Raw genomic sequence first — 21,578 nt, 5'->3', positions numbered from 1 at the left:
TGGTATGGTAGCACAGTGGGGTCAGGATCATCTCTCCTACCAGCCTGGGTGTGAACTAGGGTTGGTACAAATGGAGGGACATGGTCCCTACTGCTTTCTCTCCAATGGACACTGGGCCCTGGCATCATAGCATAAGTGTGTCCCTCCCCCAGACCTTGGAAAGCTATTGGTTCCCCATGGCGGTGTTGGGTGCCCCAAGGTGGTCTCAGGTACCCCAGACCAGTCCCCAGATCTTCCTTCAGTTCCCACCCCAAGCCTTCCCTTGCCTCTACAGACAGGAGGACGAAACATTCAGTGCAGCTTCTACAGAGGCAGATTTCTTCTCTTTTAATTAAATTGTTCGAGGAAGCCAAGACATAGACAGAGACTGAAACTGTAAATAGCATTAAAAAAAAAAAAAAAAAAAGAAAGAAAAGAAAAAGAAGAAAAAAAAAGAGAACCAATTGGCAGAGGTGTAAATGATGGGCAGAGCTGTACAGAAGAAGAGGCAAGCGAAGCTTCACGTTAGCTCCAGGATCACTGTTAGGGTGAGTGCCAAAACTAGTCTGAAGCTGCGGTGGCTGGTAACTGAACCTGGGCAGGAGGAGAAAAGGGATGGAGAGTTCAGTGACTTCCATCTTGATCACAGAATCACACTATCTGTTGAGCAGGGAGGGACTAGTTAAGGCCATCTTGTCCAACTCTCCTGCAATTAACAGGGCCACCTACAGCTTGACTGGGTGCTCAGAGCCCCCTACAGCCTGACCTCATGGGGCCACCACCTCTTGGATTCACCTCACCTCCAGCACCACTTACCATTGGAGTCCTCTGTTCCTCGGGGAATGTTTGGATTTTCTAAGGGAAAGAATCAGCAGAGAAATGGGTTAAGGGGGAAGAAAAAGGGAAGGGGACACGTGGGGAAAGGGCGATGCTGTACCAAAGACAATGAGGCGAGTGTGGGTGTCAGTGGAACCCAATGGGTTCTGCGCAGTGCAGCGGTACATGGAGCCATTGAGTTCAGCTGGCACTCGCTCCAGCACCAGCTCCTTCCCAGCGTGCTCGGCGCTGCCATCCAGGAGCCGGCTTCCCACACGGGTCCATGTGAAGAGGGGCTCAGGGAAGACTTCATTCTGCATAGAGAGGACAACAGGGTGGGTTTCGTGACCCTCAAGTCCCCATTGTCCCAGCATTATAGCCACAGGGCAACCTTGACATGCTGGGATGGATGCAAGGACAGCATCACCCTATGGCAATGTGGACAGCACATGTGGACACTGACCTGAAAGCCCTGCACCAAGATCCGAACAGTGTCTCCAACGCGTGCTCTCACTGGGGTCATGATGATTTTAGGGCCCTTGGGAGCAACTGCAACAAAAAGGGATGGGGAGAAAAGGGTCATCAGCCTTTGGTTGGGGTGAACGAGGGTTTGATGAGGTGCTGGCCAGCTGGGGAGGCAAAAGACCAAAAAACTGATACAAGTATAGTTGCAATAAAAGCAAAAAAAAAAAAAAAAAAAAAAAAGAGAGACACAAAAACAGGTGATAAATGCAAATAAACGCAAACAAAAACATGCAATAAATGCAATAACTGAAGCAAAAGCAAAAAGATACCATTTCCACCCCTTCTCCCCACCCAAAATTGCAATAAATGCATAGAGAAAGCCAAGAACTGCTGTCCTTACCGAGAGTCACCTCTGACTGCATGGGCATGGAGAGCGCTGGGTGCTTCACCTCGCAGCTGAAGAGCGCCTCATTATCGATTTGGGGGTTGAGGGTCCAGGTCAGGGTGGCCCGCGCCTCCACGGTGCCATCACTGATGGGCACGTGCGTGTGGCGGAAATAGTAAATGGGCTCCGCCACGTGCACCCAGCGGGGGAACTCCCGGCTCACCACGGTTTCAGGGATGGCTTCAGTGGTGGGATCCCGCTCAGCCACCAGCCCCCGCGGGGGTTCTGCAGTGTTGGGGGGCCCGCCCCCCATTTCTCCCTCGGCCACTGATTGGGGCACCTTGGTGTCATCCAGGTCACGGTGTAGGAGGTTGCGAGGTGCCCAGTTCCCAGTGGCAGCTGGTGGTTCTGGCAGCGGGGTGGCCTCAATGGGCTCCCCGTCACGCTTGAAGTACACCTGTGGAGGGGACAGAAGGGATGCGGAGCATGCGGCAGTGGCACTGGGCTACCTGTTGGACCACCCCCTTGGGCAGCTGCAAGTGGAGCTGTCCCCAGAGCTCTCCAGAAGCATGCTACGGTGCTAATGGGTAGGAATTTGCTTTGCTTTGACACAATCTATTCATATATATGTAAAAAATCATATATGGGCTAGAATGGAATAGAATAATTTCAATTGGAAGGGACCTACGAAGACCTTTGACTATCAGGTCATAGTGAGCGTACATAAACAAAGCCTTTCTCTCTCCAATCCCCTGTTCTCTGCCAGGTGATTACAGGGAACCTACCTAGAGATATTTTCAGAAACAAATTCTCACCAGTGGGGCGGGCTTGCCACCGGACACTACACACACCAAGGTAAAGTTCTGTGCCTGGTAGCGGCTGAAGGGCGCTGGTGTGTCAGCGGCGATCACAGAGATAGATGTTGGTGGAGCTGCATTGGGAATGAAGAGCCGGGTTGTGAGCATGGAGTCCCCATCCCATCCTTAGCATCACCTCACCCCGCTGACTCCCTGCAATTCACTGGTGTTGCAAACTGGGAAGATATGAGTTGGAGTTACTCCTTGATCCGTCACCAAAACGTCTCGGTGATGGTTCGAGCACGGGGTACAGAGACCCTCCTAATGCTTCCCATCTGTCCACATCCAACTTCTCACTCACTCATCACTCCCCACCATCACATCGTTGTTTAGTCATGACTGCCACCACATCGTCGCTACCACACTACCACCGCCTCACTATCCCCCCCACTCTGCCATCACCACCTCATCATCCTTACCACCTCAACATCATTTCCACCACCATGCTGCCACCAACTCATCATCTCCATCATCATAACATTGTCACCATCGTATCATTGCTGCACTCACCCATCACGTTGAGAAATATATTACCGGAGGCCAGGACCACCTTCTCCCGTGTAGCTCGGTCATAAATCCCGACGTGACACTCATAGGGGCCGTTGTCTGAAATGCGAACCTCAGGGAGGCTGGAAAAGACAGAGGGGACTCACTGCCAGCCCCCACTCCAGCTTCCCTCATCCATAGCAAGGAACATCCCGCTAATAGTAATGGAAATGAGCCATGGATCGATAACTATTAATAACTGCAAAGGCTTCAGGAGTGAGCTGTGTAATGCGGTTTAGCAGCTGGAGTTTACTGGCACTGGCAGCTCCTCAGGAAGGTGAGTAATGGTATTAATGAAAGAAGAAGCTCACAGGAGGTAAAGGCACTGCTGAGAGCAAAACACTGCAAACCGCAGACATTAAATGTTTGCAAAATGCTTATGGGAAAGGCTCAGGTGCTATGGACCCCTGCTTCCAGCTGGACAATGCCACAGCTATGGAAGAGTGCAGTGGATAAAAGCATCAAAAACACAAACTCTGAGCAAGCATGTTCCTATGCAGGGCATGCTTTGATCTATATGCCATCCAGATCTTTACATACATTTAAAAACAGGAGAGGAATGCAGTGTAGGAGGAAATACTCCAACCAGCTGCAAAGAGCCACCCACCAGTGCAGCATCCTGCTGCAGAAATTGGGATTGGGCCACCACACATCCTCCCTTTGTGACATCCAAGCAAGAGCATCATCTGGCCAGTCCCAGCGTTACAAGAAAAAAAAAAAGAAATTTCCAGCCCCCCAAATGGATTATCTGCAGCACTCAGGCATGCACCTTGCAGGGCTTCCCCAGCTTAGGGGGGAAACAGAGTGGCAAGCAGACCTCAGCGGCTCTTTGCTGGAAGCCCCTGGCTGCCTTCCCACGCCTACTCACCATGCAAAAGCCCTGCTAGCGTAAACAAGCCCCCACTGACGCGAGCAGTCACTTGGCAGTGCCTTTTAACGGCCGTGTTGCTCTCAACTGAGCCTCCACCATCTGTTGAAGCCTCTAATTGCCCATGCACGCATGCTTCGTTAGCAGAGAAGAGGGAAGGGAGAAGCAGTTGGAATGATTTTGGTCTGCTCCATTTCAGGCCTGTCCTATTGCAGTGGCTTTAGCTCTTTAAGCTTGCAAGATTTGGGGGGAAAAATGGATCACGTTGAGGTTTCTACAGCTATAATCCCAAAGGCAAGGATCCAGCCCTGCTAGACAGCGGGATGGGATGGCTGGAAGGGACCTACAATGATCACTGAATATAAGATAGGCTAGCACAGAGAGGACAGGACAGAATTGCCAAGCCCCAGTGATGCCCCACTGCACCCTTCGTGCCTTGCAGCCAGGCTGGGATCCCATGCAGATGCTCAATGTAGGGTGAGTAGCATGCCCTAGAACACACCTCTCCCCACCCTGAGCTGATTTTCTTTTTCTTTTTTTCTTTTTTTTTTTTTTTTTTTTTGGTCAAAATCCACTGATATATCACTTACCTACCACAATAGATTCAAAAAGCAACTTTACAGTCTGCTGAAGCAGCCACCAAAACAGAAAGATGTAAGGATAGACCCCCCCCTTTCCACCAAAAGCATCAAGCCAATGATTCAGAAAATGGGCTCTTTTCATTCCCTTTGAGAAACAGCTCCTTTCTCCCCAAATCTGAGGCACATTGCTGCTTTCTGCTGCAAAAAGGCAACTGTGTGCAAATATTTCTAGTGCAAACATCCTGGACTGCATGGTAATTCAGATGATTTGTAGGCAATGCACTGACAATTACCAATGCTTTTAAGTACTCAATTCTAGGGCAGCAAAATTTTCTGCTCTCAAATTGTATTAGTTCTACAACACATAAAAAGAAAGAAAAAAAAATCCATCCCCCCAAAAATGGAGCTTTCTGAGACAAAACGCTGTTAGGGGCTTTAATGCCTTAAAGGGGCTGAATTTGGTCCATCTTCATTACCATGGGATGGCTCAAGGATTGCCCATGGTTGGGGTCTTGCTCTGTATGGGAGGAAAGTTTTATTCTGATTTAAATTGCCAGTGCTGCCTGTTGAAGAAGTGGTTAAATCCACAGTGAGCAGAAACACTGATGTTAGGGCAGGAAAACAAGGTTGTCAAGTTAGGGAACATGTAATCCATTAGCGAAGCCTCCAAAACTTCCTCCTAACAGTAATTAGTCATGTCAGAAATTTGCAAGACAATCAAGTGAGTGGATCAGCAGAGCCAGAACTAAACAGAGAAGTGAAACTCAAGGAGGGGATCATCCTGGCATTCCTCTGAGCATCTCCTGAGCATCCTCAGGGCATCCTCCTGTATAACAACTAAGCCTCCTCAGGGCATCTTGCGAACATCCACCAAGCATCTCCTGAACATTCTCACCAGCAATCCCTGAGTATTATCCTCTAGGCCTCCTAATCACTGCCTGAGCATCTCCTGAGCATCCCTTTGAGCACCACCCCTCCAGCCCTATTTTCCTATTTACTGTCCACTCTATATTCACATTTATCCACCACAGAATCATAGAATATCCCAAGTTGGAGAGGATCCATAATGATTATCCAAGACCAACACTGGGCTCCACACAAGACCAACCAAAATTCAAACCATCTCATGCCATGAGTTCAAGCCATCACAAGCACTTGCCCTCATTTATAACAAAACACAAAGCTAAATACAGTAGAAAAAAAAAACATCGAAAACCCCAACAAAATTCATACCAAAAAATTGCCTAGAATATCATGCTTGCACACAGCTAGACATGGATGATTATCTAAGGGATAAACCATGCTGAACCCTTTCTGTATTGTGGATATTTGAAGGTGTGCGGCACAGTGCTGCCTTGAGAAATTGACTATCATTTCCTTGCCATACATACTAACTTTATTACCCAGCACTTGGAAAAACAAGCTTTGAAAAATGACTAGCAAATTCTAATTTAAAAGGAAAACAAAGTTAAAAAACCCCATGAAAATAAACACTTCAGCATTTTTGGCTTAAATTAAGTCTCCCCCGATGTTTTTTTTCAGGCTTCAGGTTGTTTTTTTTTTTAATAACATCAGCAATAAAACAAGTGTGTAATTAGTAATAAAGACGACACTCTTTCAAGTGATTTTGTACTTGGAAGAAACACAAAGATGAGCTCTTATGCTGACTGTTTTATATATATCTATATAAAATACACATATAATATATATTTATATATATAATAATATACATATATTTTTTTTTCCCCAGCTTATTTCAACCCTTGAAATCTCCACCAACAACAGCCTATCTCCCAGGGACACACAGGACCTTGGGGACAGACCCTGGCTCTTTGGTGACAGTGCTTTGCAATACGACCATTTCCTTGGAGTGGCAAAAGAAAGACAGCAAAAAAGAGGCAACTTCCCAGCACATGCAATTATCTCATTAGTAAGATCCTGGGGTTACCAAATCCCCACGGACGAACAAAGAAGAAAAGTACTGACTTACAGAAGTGTTGAAGCACTAAGTTTGAAAAAGACCCCTAAGATCATCCAGTCCAACTCCAACCCATCCCTACGATGGCCACTAACCACATGCTGCCTCCACACACCTTGAAAACCTGCAGGGATGGTGGCTCCACCACCTCCTGGGCAGCATGTCCCAGTACCTCACTTAATACCCTCAAGCATCCCAGGATGGGGAAAACTCCTAAAAAAGGCATTAAGAAGAAGCCAGTGTGTTAGAGGATGTGACTCTGCAGCTGGACAGCAACATCAGAACAACTTACCGCACTGTGGACTGGTAGACCAGGTCCTCCCTCTTCCTGTAGTTCTCCATATGTGAGAAATTGGTGGAGAACATGGCATCAAAGGTGAAGATCTTCTGCTTGATTGTGCCACCATCAGTGACCTACAAACAGAACCCCACCTATAAATCTCATGAAGCAAAGTCTTCCAGTTTCTGTCTGGTTATCACTGCAGCAGTTGGAAGGTTACGGCACTACCCATCTCCAGCTGCTCCCTGGGGCTTGCATCTCTAATTGGAAAAAAGCTTTTCGAGGGGAGCAGAGAGGTTGTGTATCCCCCTTCACTGTGACTCGTAAAGTTTGAGTACAAAAGAAAAAGCAAAAAAAGCAAAAGAAAGCAATGCATCTTGACCATGGAGATTTGGGGGGCTGGAACAGCTCAGATCAAGAGAGATACAATTGTCCTTCTTGAAACAAAATAGGCATCAGGCACAAAAGTGCAGTGACAAACCCCAGAGCAGCAGCTCCCCACTCTCCTGCCCCATGCTTCCCTCCCTGCTTGGGAAAAAAACTTCAGCTCCAGATTTTCTCTTTCCCCCCTTTTTATCACATATAGGAGGGAGAAAATGCTGTCAGTAAAACTGTCTCCATAGATTTATTTGCTGAGGCTGAGGCTTTTATTACAAAGAAAACACATTCTCCTATGGACATAGGATAAGGAGCAGCACAAAGAATTACTGGAGCCATAAATCTCTCCTCACTGGGGGACGAAGGGAAGTTTTCAAGGAGAGATCCCATTTGCTCCACATTTCATTTATGGCCTGGGCTGGGTTCAGGGAGGTTTGGGAAAGGAGGAGAGATCCCGGTGCCACACTCAGACCTCAATGTGCCACAGCTGTTGGTGCAATGTCTGTGGGGGTTTTCCAGTGATTATTTTGGAGATAAAAAAGCATCTCAGAAAATAAATGAATGAAAGAAAAAAAAAATCAAATAAATAAATAAAGGATTTAGCAAAATCCATTCTGTTTTTTGAAACATCTGCATGCAATAAATGTGCTATCCTCAACTTGCTGCACCAATCCCGCAGCTGCAACTGCAAGATGCAATCACAGCGTGGTGCTGGACCAGCCAGAATGCTGCACTCCAGATGGCTAAATTGCATTTTTTTGTTTTCCCTATTTTATGTTACTTCTGAGCTTGGTCACTGCCAAAGGAGGGAAGCTATGTGTCAGGTTTGTTGGTTTTTTTTAATATACTGGCTTAGCAAAGTCCTTCTGGGTTGTGGTGCTACCCCCATGCTATGGCCAAGTTGCATTGTAAGAGGGGGTGGATTCCACATCTGGCCAGATGTATGTAAAGCAAATGGTGCCAGAGCACTGCACCAGGAAGGCAGAGGCATCGCTGCTCTGGGGAGCCCCCATGGTCGCCTGAGAAGCGATGGCACAGCAGCCCTGTGGGTCCCTGAGGATTACAGGCAGCTAACAGGCTCCTCTGAAAAGGCACACACAGCACAGTCACTCTCCAAGGATTAGACCTACTTACAGCCTTTTATCTGCACCCTAGGGTCAGGTTTGCTTTTTTTGAGAGGAGCTGCAGAGAAAAACCGCTGGGAGAATCTACAGGGGATAAAGGCTTTGGGATCACCATTGAGTGGTGATCACCCCAAACTGCAAGCCCTAGCTCCAAGAAGCCCCTCCTGCAGAAGGAGAAGGGGTACAGGGAGACGAAAAAGTGCATTTGCAGCACCAGTACCGAGCTCAGGCTGAGGCTGCGGGCTGCCTGCTGTATTATTTATAAACCCCAGGAAAGATCTTATTCCTGACAAAAACTCAACGACTGCCACTGTACCGAGAGATATTAACCTTCTGCTCCCTCCTGCTTCTCCCTCGTTTGCTCTCACCTCTGCAGTGACCCAGCTGCTTACTGCCCCCAAAACACAGCCGCCCCATTAATATTGCTGGAGCAGCTCGTCGGGATGCTCGATAAGCATCCCACTGTGATGGATGGGGACCAAGGGATGGAGGGAGGCACTGCAGAGGAAAAGATGGGTTACAAAAGGATGGGAGGTGCTATGTATCCCAAGCTCTCCCCCTCTGGTCCTTGCCTTGCCTTTTGCTCAAAACTACCCAAAAAAACTACTGGGAGAAAAGAAATGGAGTGGTTGAATTCCTTGCCCAAAACTGGGATGGGTTGATCCCCAAAAGAGCATCTCCATCCCCCATGCACCCCAAAGGGAGCAACGGTATTGGGATGCTGCATACAGATGTACATACAGATGAGCACTGCACATACTGCAGAAGGATCACGTGCAGTTTTGGGATGCTCCCTAAAGCTGGAGCCATAATAGAGAGCATGCTGCTGGCTCTCAATGCACTGTGCTGCTGTGTGTGACCTTGTCTCCCTGCCTGAGCTTGAGGAATTAAAATAGTTACCTATGCTGACATTTAAATTATCATCTCTGAGCAGCAGAGCCGACCCAGACGGCATGGAGATGAATGGCACAAGTCAGCCCATGCTCACTTACTGTCCCAAGATCTCTCCATCAGTGCTGAGCTTGTATTTCAGAGAATTTCTCTGCAGCTATAAAACCAGCGGCTTGTCCCAAAACAGGAGCAGGTTTATAAATTGCAGCGGATTTGGTTCAGTTGAAAAATCTGGAATGCAATACCCCAAACCAACCCACTGCCTTCTGGAAGTTCAAAATAGCAGTTTTGCTAGTCACCCTTCTGACATCTCCAAAAATAGAGAGTTCTACAATTTCATGGTCATTCTGCCCAAGACAGTCCCCAACCTTCACATCTCCTTCCAGTCCTTCACTGTTAGTGAAAAGCAGGTCCAGCAGGGCACCACCCCTGGTAGGTTCTCAAACCAGCTGTGTAAGGAAGCATCTTCCACATACTCTAGAAACCACCTGGACTGCTTCCTCTGCACTGTATTATATTCCAAACATATATCAGGGAAGTTGAAGTGTCCCAAGAGAACAAGCATTGGCCATTGCGCAGCTTCCCCAGGCTGCTCACAGAATGCCTCATCCATCCCTTCATCCTTATGAGACGGTCTATAACAGATCCCCACCAAGGTGTCAAGGCCTTTCCCCTGATCCTCACCCACAGACACTCTACTTTATCATTCCCAACCCTAAGCTCTTCAACACCAAAACAGTCTTTAATATAAAGGACCACACCACAACCCTTCCCTTCCTCACAGCTTGTACCATCTATCACAGCACTTCAGTCATGGGAGTGGTCCCACCATGTTCCAGTAATAGCAACTAGGTCAGAGTTAGCCTGATGCACAGTCACTTCCAGCTCCTCCTGCTTTTGCCCATGCTGTGTGCATCGGTGTAGATGCAGTGTTCATGCACCATAGATGCAATGGGAAGCAATGGCCATGCGCAATGACTGCTAGGGGGAGCAATGCCTGTGTAGGGGCACTACGATACCAATCCCTGTCTTCCTGCTGTTTGCTTTTTTGCTAATTACCCTGAGTACCAGATTAATGAAATGGGGGAAAGCTGCCTGCATTGGACCCTGGGACTGCCCAGTGCTGGGTGCTGCACATCCCAGGACAAACACCAGCCAGGAGCTGCACTGCTCCATCATGGCAGCATGCCCACAGCTCATCCCACACCACCCAAACATCCCGTGCCATTGGCCTCTCCTCACCCGAGCCCCTGACTACGTGCAATCTGTGCAGTCAACAGACATCCAACAAGATTTTCTTCCCTCTCTTTGCTGTTTGGTTTTTTTCTTTTTCTTTTTTCAGAGCTCTGGACTGCTGCAAAAAGTAATTTCCCCCTCCCCATCACTCAGTGCAGCGTGGTAAAGACACTAATCAGGTCACCAGTGTGACCCCTGAGACGCCACTATTGGAGGCAGCCAACAGTTTACCAGCTCCATGTCTTCTGCTCATTACAAGCTTATCTGCAAGGCTGACATCATCCTCACTTCCTGAAAGGTCTTGAGGCATTCAAGACAACAGCCAGGGGTTCCAACCTATGTTTGCACATGTTTTCACGGAAATCTCACCAGCTGGGGATGGATTTACCGTGGAGGATTTGTGGGGGTGTTTGGACGTTAATTAACACCTCTGCAGACAGCACACGCGGCTGGTTTTCCACAGAGGAGCTGCCTGGCTCCACACTCTCTCCTACCCATCATGTCCTTTGCTTGTCCCAGGTGTCACCAACCATCTGGCTAGCACATCCCATGTGTTGAGCACACACCCTGTGGGCTATGCATACACACAACATGTTATGCACACAAACCACGTTTAAGCATGCACCCCGTGGGTTATGTACACACCCCATAGACTACAGACATGCACTGATGGGGTTGCACATGTGCCCTGATGAGCTATAAAACGATGAGTTTTATAAACCCATGGGCTTTGCACCCTCCCTATGGCTTATGCATACACACAAAGGGTTATGTACACACCATGTGAACTATGAGCATGTTCCATGGGCTATGGAACCACTGGTTATGCATGCTCCTGATAAACCATACACACACAGGTCGGATTATGCACACACCCCGTATCTATGCGTGCTCTTGATGGCTTGCACACACGATAGGTTATGTACAAATCCCATGGGCTACACACATGCCCTGATGGGTTATTGTTCTCCTCATGAACCACAAATGCACTTGATGGTCTACACATACACCCCATTGGCCAGGCATGCATCCCATAGTCTATGCACGCATCTCATAGTCTCTACACACAATTTGTATGCATTATGCATGCACTTCAACATCCGATATCCAACTGCTGCCATTGAGTTTGCCACCACAGACCTCTTTTGCCTCCTTCCTATGCACCCCACTTGAACCTCCACAGAAGCTTTGCACCTTAAAGCCAATGAGCTCTTTGCTTCCTCTAAAACAAAGCCCCACAATTATCTGCATTGCTCCACTCAGCTGCTCCAGTGCACAAAGCACAACAGCACTGTCAGAATGATTTACAAATGCAGGAAGCACACTTGGAAAGGAGGGAAAAAAAGGCAAGGGAGGCAAAACAAACCAAACCAAAAACCAAACAACTGGAAGATAGGAGGATTTAGGGAGATAAAAATAAAAGCTGGGTTATTTTTTCCCCTCCCACTCTCTCCATGGCACCCCCCAGTGTGGTTTGCTCAGCCACTCCATGTGTTGGCCCCTCAGTGAGGGCTGGAGCATGCCTCCACACATGGGGATTAGGCAAATCCAGCCCTAGCTTGCAGGAAAATGGGTTAATCCAATATTACTGAGTGGAAAAGGGAAGCAAAAACCTGGTGAAGATTGCACCATGCAAAAAAGCCTCTTCCTCCCCAAAATGGAAGGCCCAGAGCAAGTCACTAAAAAGGGGTCTTGGGACTGTTTTTGTTTAGTAATTCAATATCTATTTTTGTTGATACTCCTAAGCACACATATTTACAGCAGGACGCAATGGGAACACACGCACCACACTCACGCAAGAGAATGTCTATCAGCACCTGCTGGCTGTGCAGAAGAGCTTTAAGGCACAGCAGCTCATCATTTGGGGAGCAGAAACAACACAGTAGGAACAAGAAAAAACCTCCTATAGTGAAGGACAGCCCTTTCATCTGATGCCACCAGCCACATTAGCTCCGTCTCTGCAAGTAAACCAAAGAGCTGAATTTTTACTTCCTGCAAAACTTTTTGCTTTTCTCTGCAGAAATTACTTTTTTTTTTTTTTTTTTTTTCATTGTTTTGCTGGGAGAAGGGAGAGTGCAGAAAAGCCCAGGAAAGCATTCAGCTTTGCACTATTTCCCATCCAACAATAATGAAACTCCTCTGCTCACTGGGGCTGATCCAAACCCCAACTCAGAAATCCCAAATGGCATCATCTCAACTCAAAAACTGCAACTTCAAAATCCCAAATGGTGCCAACCCCCTGCACCTGTACCCTCACACACCAAACCAGCCTAAAAAAAACACCCCCAAAAAACTCAAACAGTAAAACACACAAAAATGAATGAATGAATAAATAAATAGAAGCACCTTGAGATGACTGCCAACTCATTTCCCCACCCCCTCCTCCCTGCTTTAACAGCCCAGCCATCTCCTTGTTGGCTTTGTACAAGGACAGCAGCACAATTCATATTCCCACTGTTGCACCAGATGGCCACGTTCATCCCCATCATCCATGACCTCACGTCACACGGCTGCCTCTACATCCCCACCCCCAAGGGCAGAGCCTGGGTACCAGCTCACCCGGTACCAGACGATCTCCCGCATCTTCCCATCCGTCTTGAAGTTGCATTTCAGTGTCACAGCGTCGCCCACCACCACGGGTGGCAGTGGCTCAATGCTGACTGTCAGGTAGGCTGCAACAGAGGGGAAAAAAGGGACATGAGAGCTGGACAGTATGCCAGAAATTTGTTCCAAGTGGTTTTGGGGGTATTCTATGGCTCTGCTCACAGACTAGAGGTTGATTCCACCCTACATACATGGATATCATCATCATATGCACCAAACACACAAAAAATGCACCAAAAAAAAAAAAAAAAAAAAAGGAAAAGCCTTTAAATATTATTTAACATATATTTACCAGCACTAAAATGTAAAGAAAAACCCTTTTGCTGCTTTTCTCTCTCTCTCTCTTTGCAAAATCCCCCAACTTGCCTGCAGGTCCCAAATCTCAGCCAGCTCTGGAGGCTCAAGCTGACCTGTGTACAAACCCCAACCCCAAAGAGCAGTCAGGATTCTGGATCCACAGCTGAAACTTTCAGCCTCATTTCTCCTTGTTTCCTTTCCCCATCTCTCTTCCTTCCATTTGCCGCAAACCCACTGCAGGAGCACACAGCTGGGGTCAGGAGGGCAGGCAACTGCCTTTCATTTGTAGTTTGCTGTATCTCCTCCAGCTGCAGATTGACAGCCCTGCAGATCGGAGACCTTACCAGAATACCATTTGGCACTGTTTCCAAACAGCACACCCCAAAATCCACAGGAAAAATCCATTTTGTTCTAACAGCTCCTTGCATTGGATGGGAAAGCAATGCAGAACAAATAGGAGTGGGTTTGCAAACAGCCCTGAGTGGTGGAGGAACTGAGGTTACTTTGCAGAGGAGGCAGCTGGGGTTGGCAGAGATGGGAGAGGAGGAGGGATGCAGAGGTCACACGAGTTCTTCATGGGTGTATCCCCATTTTTGCCACTTCACTTTTGACATTTGCAAAAGATTGGGCACAGAAAGCAACAAGCACCAAAGCAATGCTCTGTGCCTGGCACAGCTCTGCTTGCCAGTAGATGTGAGCAGCCCTCAGGCAAGATCTCATCTACCTCCTGTCCCCAGTGTGGATCAAGCAGCCAATTAAATAAGGCTGGCAGCAGCAGCACGAGTGACAGGTGACAGAGTTGAGATTGTATTTCCCCTTGTGCCTGCAAGTTATTAAAATACAGAAGCCCCGGCGTGGCTTGAATGCAGCCCCTGTAGTTGTTTTTTTTCAACGGGTAAACTGAGGCACAGAGGGTGAAAATGCACTGCAGAGTGCTCTGCGCTGGCTGCAGCCCCACTCACGTGCATGGTAGTGCAAAGCCAAAGCATCCCTATCTGAATCCCTGCACACACATCTCTGATCTCCATCTCCCAAATGGCTTAAAAAAAAACCTATTTATTTATTGATTTATTTTGCTGCCTCCCTCTATATGTTGCAAAAGTCCAATAGCTACTGGCTTTAGCCACCCAGCTCCTACATCTACGTTTGCTCAAAACCAAGTCTCAAATCCAAACTGGGCCACTGCTGAGTTGCTCCTTCAGGGTTGGACCAACAGCATCCAAATGTCCAAGTAACAGAGAAGATAATTCAGGCTTGGTAGTGCCAGGCGGACATTTACTCTTTACAAACAACAGAACATTGCTATGAGATGTCTCGCACTTTGCAAAATCAACATTCTTATTTCTCTGCAACCTCTCAATTTTTTTGCATCAGTGCTATAGGGGCCAGAACTCCCCACGTTCAACCAGAAGCAGGTGCCCATTTCAGAGCAAAATCCAACCAGAAGGAAAACGGTGAAAGAGGAAAAGAGCAAGAAGCAAGGAGAAGCACCTACTTGATCCCCCAGACGGGTCAGCCCCCAAAATGCTAGGTACATGTGCAGAGGGAGAAGAGCAGGAAAATAAAACCAGGTACTGATAAGAAAAAAAAGTAGAAATTTCCTACACAACATCCTGGCTACTTATTCATGAGAGTGGTGCAGTGACGCTGCTGCCAACTTGGATTTGGGCTTGCTCATTCCCTCTCTCTTGCACCTGTTGCTGGCAGGGAAATAAGCCCTTGATATGGGCTTCCGCCATGCTGGCACATAACTTTTAGCTTCTAACTGGGTTTCTTAGTGGTGAATTTGTCATTGGTGGTGATGCTGATGAATCTCAGCACTCATCTCCCCTTCTTTCTTTCCAAGTGTGGAAAATTGCATTGCGTCACCATCCTCTAAGTCGCACACTCCCAAACTCACTTCCCAGAAGGGCAAATGTTCAGGAGATGCAGAAAAGAGCAAAGTGCAGGTCTGTAAGATTCCGGGTCTATGTCAGTAAAATCCCTCCAAGCCACAACTGAGGTAAGATGTCACAGCCAATGCTTTGTCAGAGCAGAGAAACGCTGGAAAAAAATGTTCTTTGCAGTCAGAACTGTTGTCCTTTGCCTGCTTCCCATGCTCAGCCCAACCAGTAGCTAGAGGGGATCTGCTCCACGTTGCTGCTCCCCAGAATCATAGAATTACCCAGGTTGGAAAAGACCTTGAAGATCATTAAGAATGTGATTACGGGGAAGGTGATGCTCTCATCCTGCTGTGCTGTCCCTCAGGTCTTGCAGCAAGATTTCTCCTCAGCTCCCACCCAAACATGTTTGCTTTAATTAAGGCAAACTGAGTCTTCCTTATGCAGGTCTCTGATGGAGAAGCCTTGATACTGGGCAACAGGAAGCTTTCCAGGGTAGCAGTCCCCTGCTTGGGTTCAAAGGGGCTCCCCCAGGCCAAATCAAAGGTAAATCTGCAATTTACAATTGCACAGAATATCCCCCCTACTTGGATGCTATTAAGCAAATTCCAAGGTTTGACCTTGCTTGTAAGACTCTAGTTCATTTTTTCTTTTAATCAGATGGAAGAGCAGGGAGAGAAAGGAGTGCACCAAAAAACAAAACAAAAAAAAAAAACAGGCTAAAATAAGTGTATGGTCTAAACATCATTTTAAGTCCAAAATTTGCCTGACTTTTTCCTGAAAAAGGAAGCATTGTGCATTTCCCATACTCACAAGGCTGCCAGGCTTCAACACAGAACTCTGCCTGCATCTCCCTTTCTTCCCCAGATGCAGAGCAGAACTCACCCCCTATGGAAGAAGTGCAGAAAGCCCCGGTCTGGTTCTTCTTTGGGATGGTTTTTTATTTTATGGGAGAAGAAAATAGTAACGTCACATACTGCTGAACCTGGAAGTCTATTGTAACCATTTTACAAAGGGCTGAGCACTGGATTTGTGTCTGGCCAGCCAGCACCTCCATAGCCTGAAAGCAGCTCCCAGCTCTGCACTCCTCTCCTTCCCCTTCACTCCTTTAAAATAAGACATATTTCATGGCCAAAGATGTGCCATGCCACCTTCGGATTAGATTCTGACCTATAGAAATGCAGTCCTCTGATTAGATTTCATCCCCAATGAGAAAAAAAAAAGAAAAAAGAAGAAAAAAAAAAGGGGGGGGGATATTTTTGATAGCAAGCAGTGGGAATTCTTGCAACATCCACTTAAAAAAATTATGAAAGAGAGGGGGAAGGGAGAGAGAAGTGAAATGTCCTTTGAAATCGGGAGTGACACATTAATAAAAGCAGCACATTGTAACATGCTCCACGCTTTCAATTACAGAATGGCTGCAGGGGAGGAGGTGCAAACACCAATGCATGCAGAAGCTGAGGGACGTTAGCGTGTTCCAGTATGTCCCACTGTGCTCCCCACCCTGTCACTGTGTGCCCAATTACTTTTAAGCTACACCCACAGAAAATGTGAGTTCATAGATACTGACTGGTACTCACCTTCCCCATATGCTTAGCGATCCCTCAGATCTCAGTGTTCCCCAATAAGCCAATGCCAAACCAACAGTGGGTTCTGTCTCTTTGGGACATGACCCCACACTTCAATCTGTCCCTTCTGTGCCCATAGGGATGGCCATTGTGGAGTGGCAGCGCCGGGCCAGGATGGGCAGCCAAGCAGGGACATCCTCCAGGTGCCAACATGGATGATATGAACGCATCCCCACTTTAATCAGCCTGTGACCAGCAGAGCTCATGCATAATTCTCGCTATTTCTTTCACCACCTCCTGTCCCTAGGTTCTTAAAAAGCATTCAGGAAAAGCAACCTAATGGGTGCTTCGTATCATTTTTCCCCTTCTTCCTTCCTCCTGCACTCTCTTCTTTGGCTCTGATATCTCCCTTCCTCCATTCAAGGCTTGGCCTTTCCTGTGTCTTCCAGTCTTTTGTCTCCCTCACCTCTCCTCTTGCTGACCTTTAACATGATGCCAGCCCAGCTGGCTCCTGCTCTCTCTGCCTTTTCATTTTTCTCTGCAATTCCGCCCTCCTGGGTTTCTTCTGCTGGCATGCGATAGCAAGCGCAGGGAAATCCTCCAAGTGCACAGCTCTTCTTTGCAAAGGGTTTGAAAGGACTTCAGGATTTTGCTGGTAGAGGAGGCACTCTGCCCCTTGAAGAAGAGAATCCAGCATCACTTGGGATGATATAACTATGAGGGATATGGTTAGTAGACATGGTGGGGATGGGTTGATGGTTGGACTTGATGAACTCTGCAGTCTTATCTAACCTTAATGATTCTAAACAATTGCATTCCCCAAAAGAAGGGAGGAAGATGATGGGAGACACACGGGAGGTAATCAGAGTGCAAGGTGAGGCTGAAGGTACGGCTCTGTGGCCACAGATGTCAAATTCCAGGACTGAGGAACATTAAGCAAACGTTCTGTGACTCGTAGCACTTGGCAACATCTTGTTCATTAAAGATTAAATAACACCAGTTGCCCCCATTCCTGTGAGCACAGCAAATTACTTTTTCCCTCTCTCCCTGGCTATATCCCTAGCTCCAGCAATGCCTTATTTATGATCTTCCCAGGCAATTTACAATTATAATAGGCTGCTGCCTCTCCTACTAACCCAGGAGGGCTGTGAGAGGCATGAAGCTCCAACACAGAGTGGCCATATTTTGCTGAACCTGGAGCTTTTTCTCCTGTCAAGCTGCTGCACTGGTGGTGTGGTTTTTTTTTTGGTTGGTTTTTTTTTTTTTCCTCCCTCCAAAATGGAGGAAAAAAGTATTTTAATACAGGTTTAACATTCACAAGTGCAATCAGATGTGACAGACAGAGGCAGTGTCAGGCATCCAAAGGAGATGGTCCTTTGCAAAGAAAAAAGGTGAGGGGAGCCCCTTTCTGTTCTTAAAGGCATAAAGGCACATGAGTTTTGCTTGATTTCTCACTTTTTCCTTACAGAAAACCAAAAGCTGAGTATCAACAGGACAGAATGTCCCCAAAACCCACCCAAAATTTGTGCTGGATGTTATAATTCTTCATGCTATATTTCTTTTTCTATTTATGCAGTAAAGCCATAACACCCGGTGTCACCGGGCCACCTGGAACAGAAGGAGAATCTCGCTCCCGCTGTGAGGAAGAGCCCTGCTGGCAGAGAGCAAATTGTATTAATGCTGTGTAAATAGGATATTAACAGGCAGACCAAACAATTAAAGAGCCAGTAATTAAAATTCATCTTCCTATCCACCATGGCGTATTAAAGTACAAACATTTAATTAGATGCCTCTTACCTCATCCATTTGCATAAGAGGGAGGAAGCACTTTGCAGCTGTATCTCTAATCATACTGCATGGGGGCTGCTAGACCACACCAGCACCTAGATCCTATGGCATTGCAGGGAAAAGGCATATAGAATACGTAGTACAGAGTATTTTTCTCCAATGAAATAGGTAGCAATAGGCACATTGAAGCCTACAACAAGCTACCTCCATCCTATGGATGTGTCACATGTCTTGCTAGCTCTTTGTCATTTTAATCAATAATTTTAGTCAATAATTGATTGAGCGTGGCTGGTTTGGCCTTTTGACCCTTTTAAATCAAGATTAACTGAGAAAACCACTAAAAGCAGGACACTGACACCATTAGTTATAGAGGGACCCTTCAGAAGGACCATGGGGACGGGTGGGTGCGCTTCAATTCAGATTTTGTGATAAAAATCGTTACAAACTCTACAAACTAGTGTCCTCTTTTTAAGCCTTGCCAAGCAGGTTTTATCATAGTGTCACAGTCCAACTGGCATATAAGGACAAACTCCAACACCAACTTCCAACAGTTTCACAAACCCAATTGAGATGGGACTTCTGAACACCACCCGCAGCTTTTTTTCTTTCTTTCTTAAATCCTGGGCTTCCTTCCCCCCAAAATACCCCAGCCAACTAAAATCCCCCACCAACTAGAGCCCAATGTCATATTGTGCCATGGTACCTAACATCACTGCAGTGCTTCTCCAACACTACACATCACACAAGGGTTTCTCAAAGAATTACGCTAACATACCTTAAGAAAGACCATTTTTAGACTTTAGTTTTGTCGTCATCATCAGCCATTTTAAAGTTTTTACATCTTACATTCTTACTAGATCCAACCAGTGCCCATAGCCATGCACAGTGGGACAATAGCACAGGCTGCAGAAAAATGAAGTATGAGGCTTAAAATGGATTACGTTGGTCAAGAAAAATACCCACAACACATTGCAAATGCTTTCGGTGGATTTGTATCCACATCAGCACAACCTTGGCATAGGCGAGGGCACATGAGGAAGGGTCTGAACAAAAAGCCACTTGTCTCTCAAGGGTTTGGATTTCTGCAGACAGCCCCAGACAAAGCCCGAGGTGCTTCTCCCATCGCAAACACAGGGCAGCCTCTTTACTGTAACCAACTTAGAGCAGCCATCAAGCAATGCTAGACCCCTCCATCTTTCCCAGTTTGAAGTTAGGTTAAAATAGGACTTGATGTCATCCCATCTACTTCAGCACCCCCCTGGTCTTTGGGCTGTGCCATCTGGCAGTGAATCACACAAAAAACAATGAGTGACTCAGGACTTGGGAACCTGGAGAAGATGCAGAGCCACCTTCTCCCTTCCCATTGCCCATTTCCTGCCTTCTCCACCTCCTTCCAGCATTTCCAGTTTTTTCCTCCCCTTTCCCATCCTACTGACTCTCTCCACTCATCCACCCATCACCGAGCACGAGTTAATAAAACAAATGCAAAAGACCTGCTTTGCACAAGCCTATTGTCACCTCCAGTGTGTCACCAACAAACAAATTTGCAACGGACAGAGCCATCCAAGCAGCTACACACCTCATGCATGGGAAACAAAACCTCTTTTAACATCTTCTGTCGTGCCTTTTCCAGCCAAGGTTTGACAGCAGTGCTGTTCCAGCTCACCGGAGCACAATATGAGAAAGCTCCTTTCACTCCTGGCGTCGAGTTAGCGCTTGTAGTACATCTCCGTCAAGCAGGATGTTTGTGTGAAAGCCTCGGGAAACTGGTCATTCCTGTGAGTAAGCTATGTCGTTTTTTTTAACTCCATAGACAGAGGAATGCATGGTCAGCTTGTGCAACGCAACCCAGAGTGTGACAGCAAAAAAACAAAGAGGAAAAAAAGAAAATGAAAGCTTTGAGGAAGTTTGGTTAAATGGCTGTGGCATTTTTCTGGAGCAAGTCCACCCCTTGCTACAACACCCAAGATAACCTGGTATGACTCATGTTGGTGCTTAGTAGATCCCTGGATAAAATCAGGCATTTGTTGGAGAGAAACTCTTAAACGTAACACTGATGGTGGAAATCCTGCAGTCATAAAGCCAAGGGCCACCTCCTGCCCCCCTCAACACACAGCATCCTTGGGAAGAGGAAAATGACAGCAAAGACAAATGTACCCATTACAAAATGAGAGATGTCCCAGATAGCGGAAAAAGTTCTAAAAAATAAGGCTTGGAAGAGAGAAATAGGCAGGGGATAAGTGGGAGCAGCAAGACTTTGGGGGTTATCATATTCAAACAAATGGGAAATATTTCAATATCTTCAAAGCTGAAGACAAAAACCAGCTGTGATGATACAGCCTGACATTACTCATAAACGAGTGGTTTTTCTGCATGCATACCCATAGAGAAAGAGCAGATAATCAACCAAAATCACTTGGAAATACCTGCTGAGCCCCAAAACCCATAAATCATACTCAAAAGAGATCAAGCAATATGGAGAAGATGGGTCTTCCCACCCCATGCAAATTACAAACAGGGCTGCGTTTGCTGCAGTGGTAAGCCTTCTCAATGCATTTTATTAGCTACTACTAGACCCCCCTGCATAGTCTAGGAAACCATGCCCATAAATTATAGACAGAATATTTATCTCTCACAGCTGCGCAGACGTGAAGTATGTTTAGCAGCATTTACTCCAGCACACTAAAATTTTATTTATCATTTCTCCCCCTGCATGCTCAGTACATTGCCCTAAAGCTGCCAGCAAACGATGCATGCCTTCATCTCCTAATGATGCTGGGGTGGAAGGGGCACGCTTTACCACTGCATCTTCATCCTACAGATTTGCTATTAAAATATGTCGTCTTAGTGCAGTACTGAAGTGGTTCATCACAGCTGGAATGATGCTGGAACCAGCGGCTGTGACTTGTGGTGGGTCGTTGGTTCTGAGTTTTTGGAAGGATTAGACACTGCTCGTTTCTCTCGTTCCTTTATATCCATTTAGAGGGGATTTGGCTACTATGGGTGCTTTGATGAGTTTTCAGAGTCCTAAATGGCATCTTGAGCCAGGAAAAAAAG

At 46.8% G+C, this 21,578-nt stretch overlaps 1 protein-coding gene across 15 annotated transcripts in view; it reads right to left on the bottom strand.

The window, feature by feature from the left end:
- The window catches only part of IGSF21 (immunoglobin superfamily member 21), a 66,610-nt gene that overhangs the window by 1,391 nt on the left and 43,641 nt on the right, over positions 1-21,578 (bottom strand). For 3 of the 15 annotated variants that reach the window (XM_032448768.2, XM_032448767.2, XM_032448771.2), the window contains exons 2-9: positions 12,944-13,056; positions 6,768-6,889; positions 3,013-3,131; positions 2,461-2,576; positions 1,661-2,102; positions 1,259-1,344; positions 917-1,109; positions 796-834 (exon numbers count right to left, since the gene is read on the bottom strand). In XM_032448768.2, the coding sequence (XP_032304659.2) occupies positions 796-834; positions 917-1,109; positions 1,259-1,344; positions 1,661-2,102; positions 2,461-2,576; positions 3,013-3,131; positions 6,768-6,889; positions 12,944-13,056 (1,230 nt within the window). Of the gene's footprint in view, positions 1-304; positions 574-795; positions 835-916; positions 1,110-1,258; positions 1,345-1,660; positions 2,103-2,460; positions 2,577-3,012; positions 3,132-6,767; positions 6,890-12,943; positions 13,057-16,745; positions 16,788-20,100; positions 20,355-21,578 lie in introns of those variants that run through there. The other 12 variants (XM_085509297.1, XM_015882789.3, XM_085509296.1 and 9 more) reach the window with 10 other exon arrangements.

The sequence above is a fragment of the Coturnix japonica genome, chromosome 9, assembly GCF_054131305.1.
Source record: "Coturnix japonica strain WE chromosome 9, WE-NBRP24, whole genome shotgun sequence".
Classification (NCBI taxonomy): domain Eukaryota; kingdom Metazoa; phylum Chordata; class Aves; order Galliformes; family Phasianidae; genus Coturnix; species Coturnix japonica.
The sequence above is the reverse complement of the archived record's forward strand: the minus strand, read 5'-3'. Positions and strand labels throughout refer to the sequence as shown.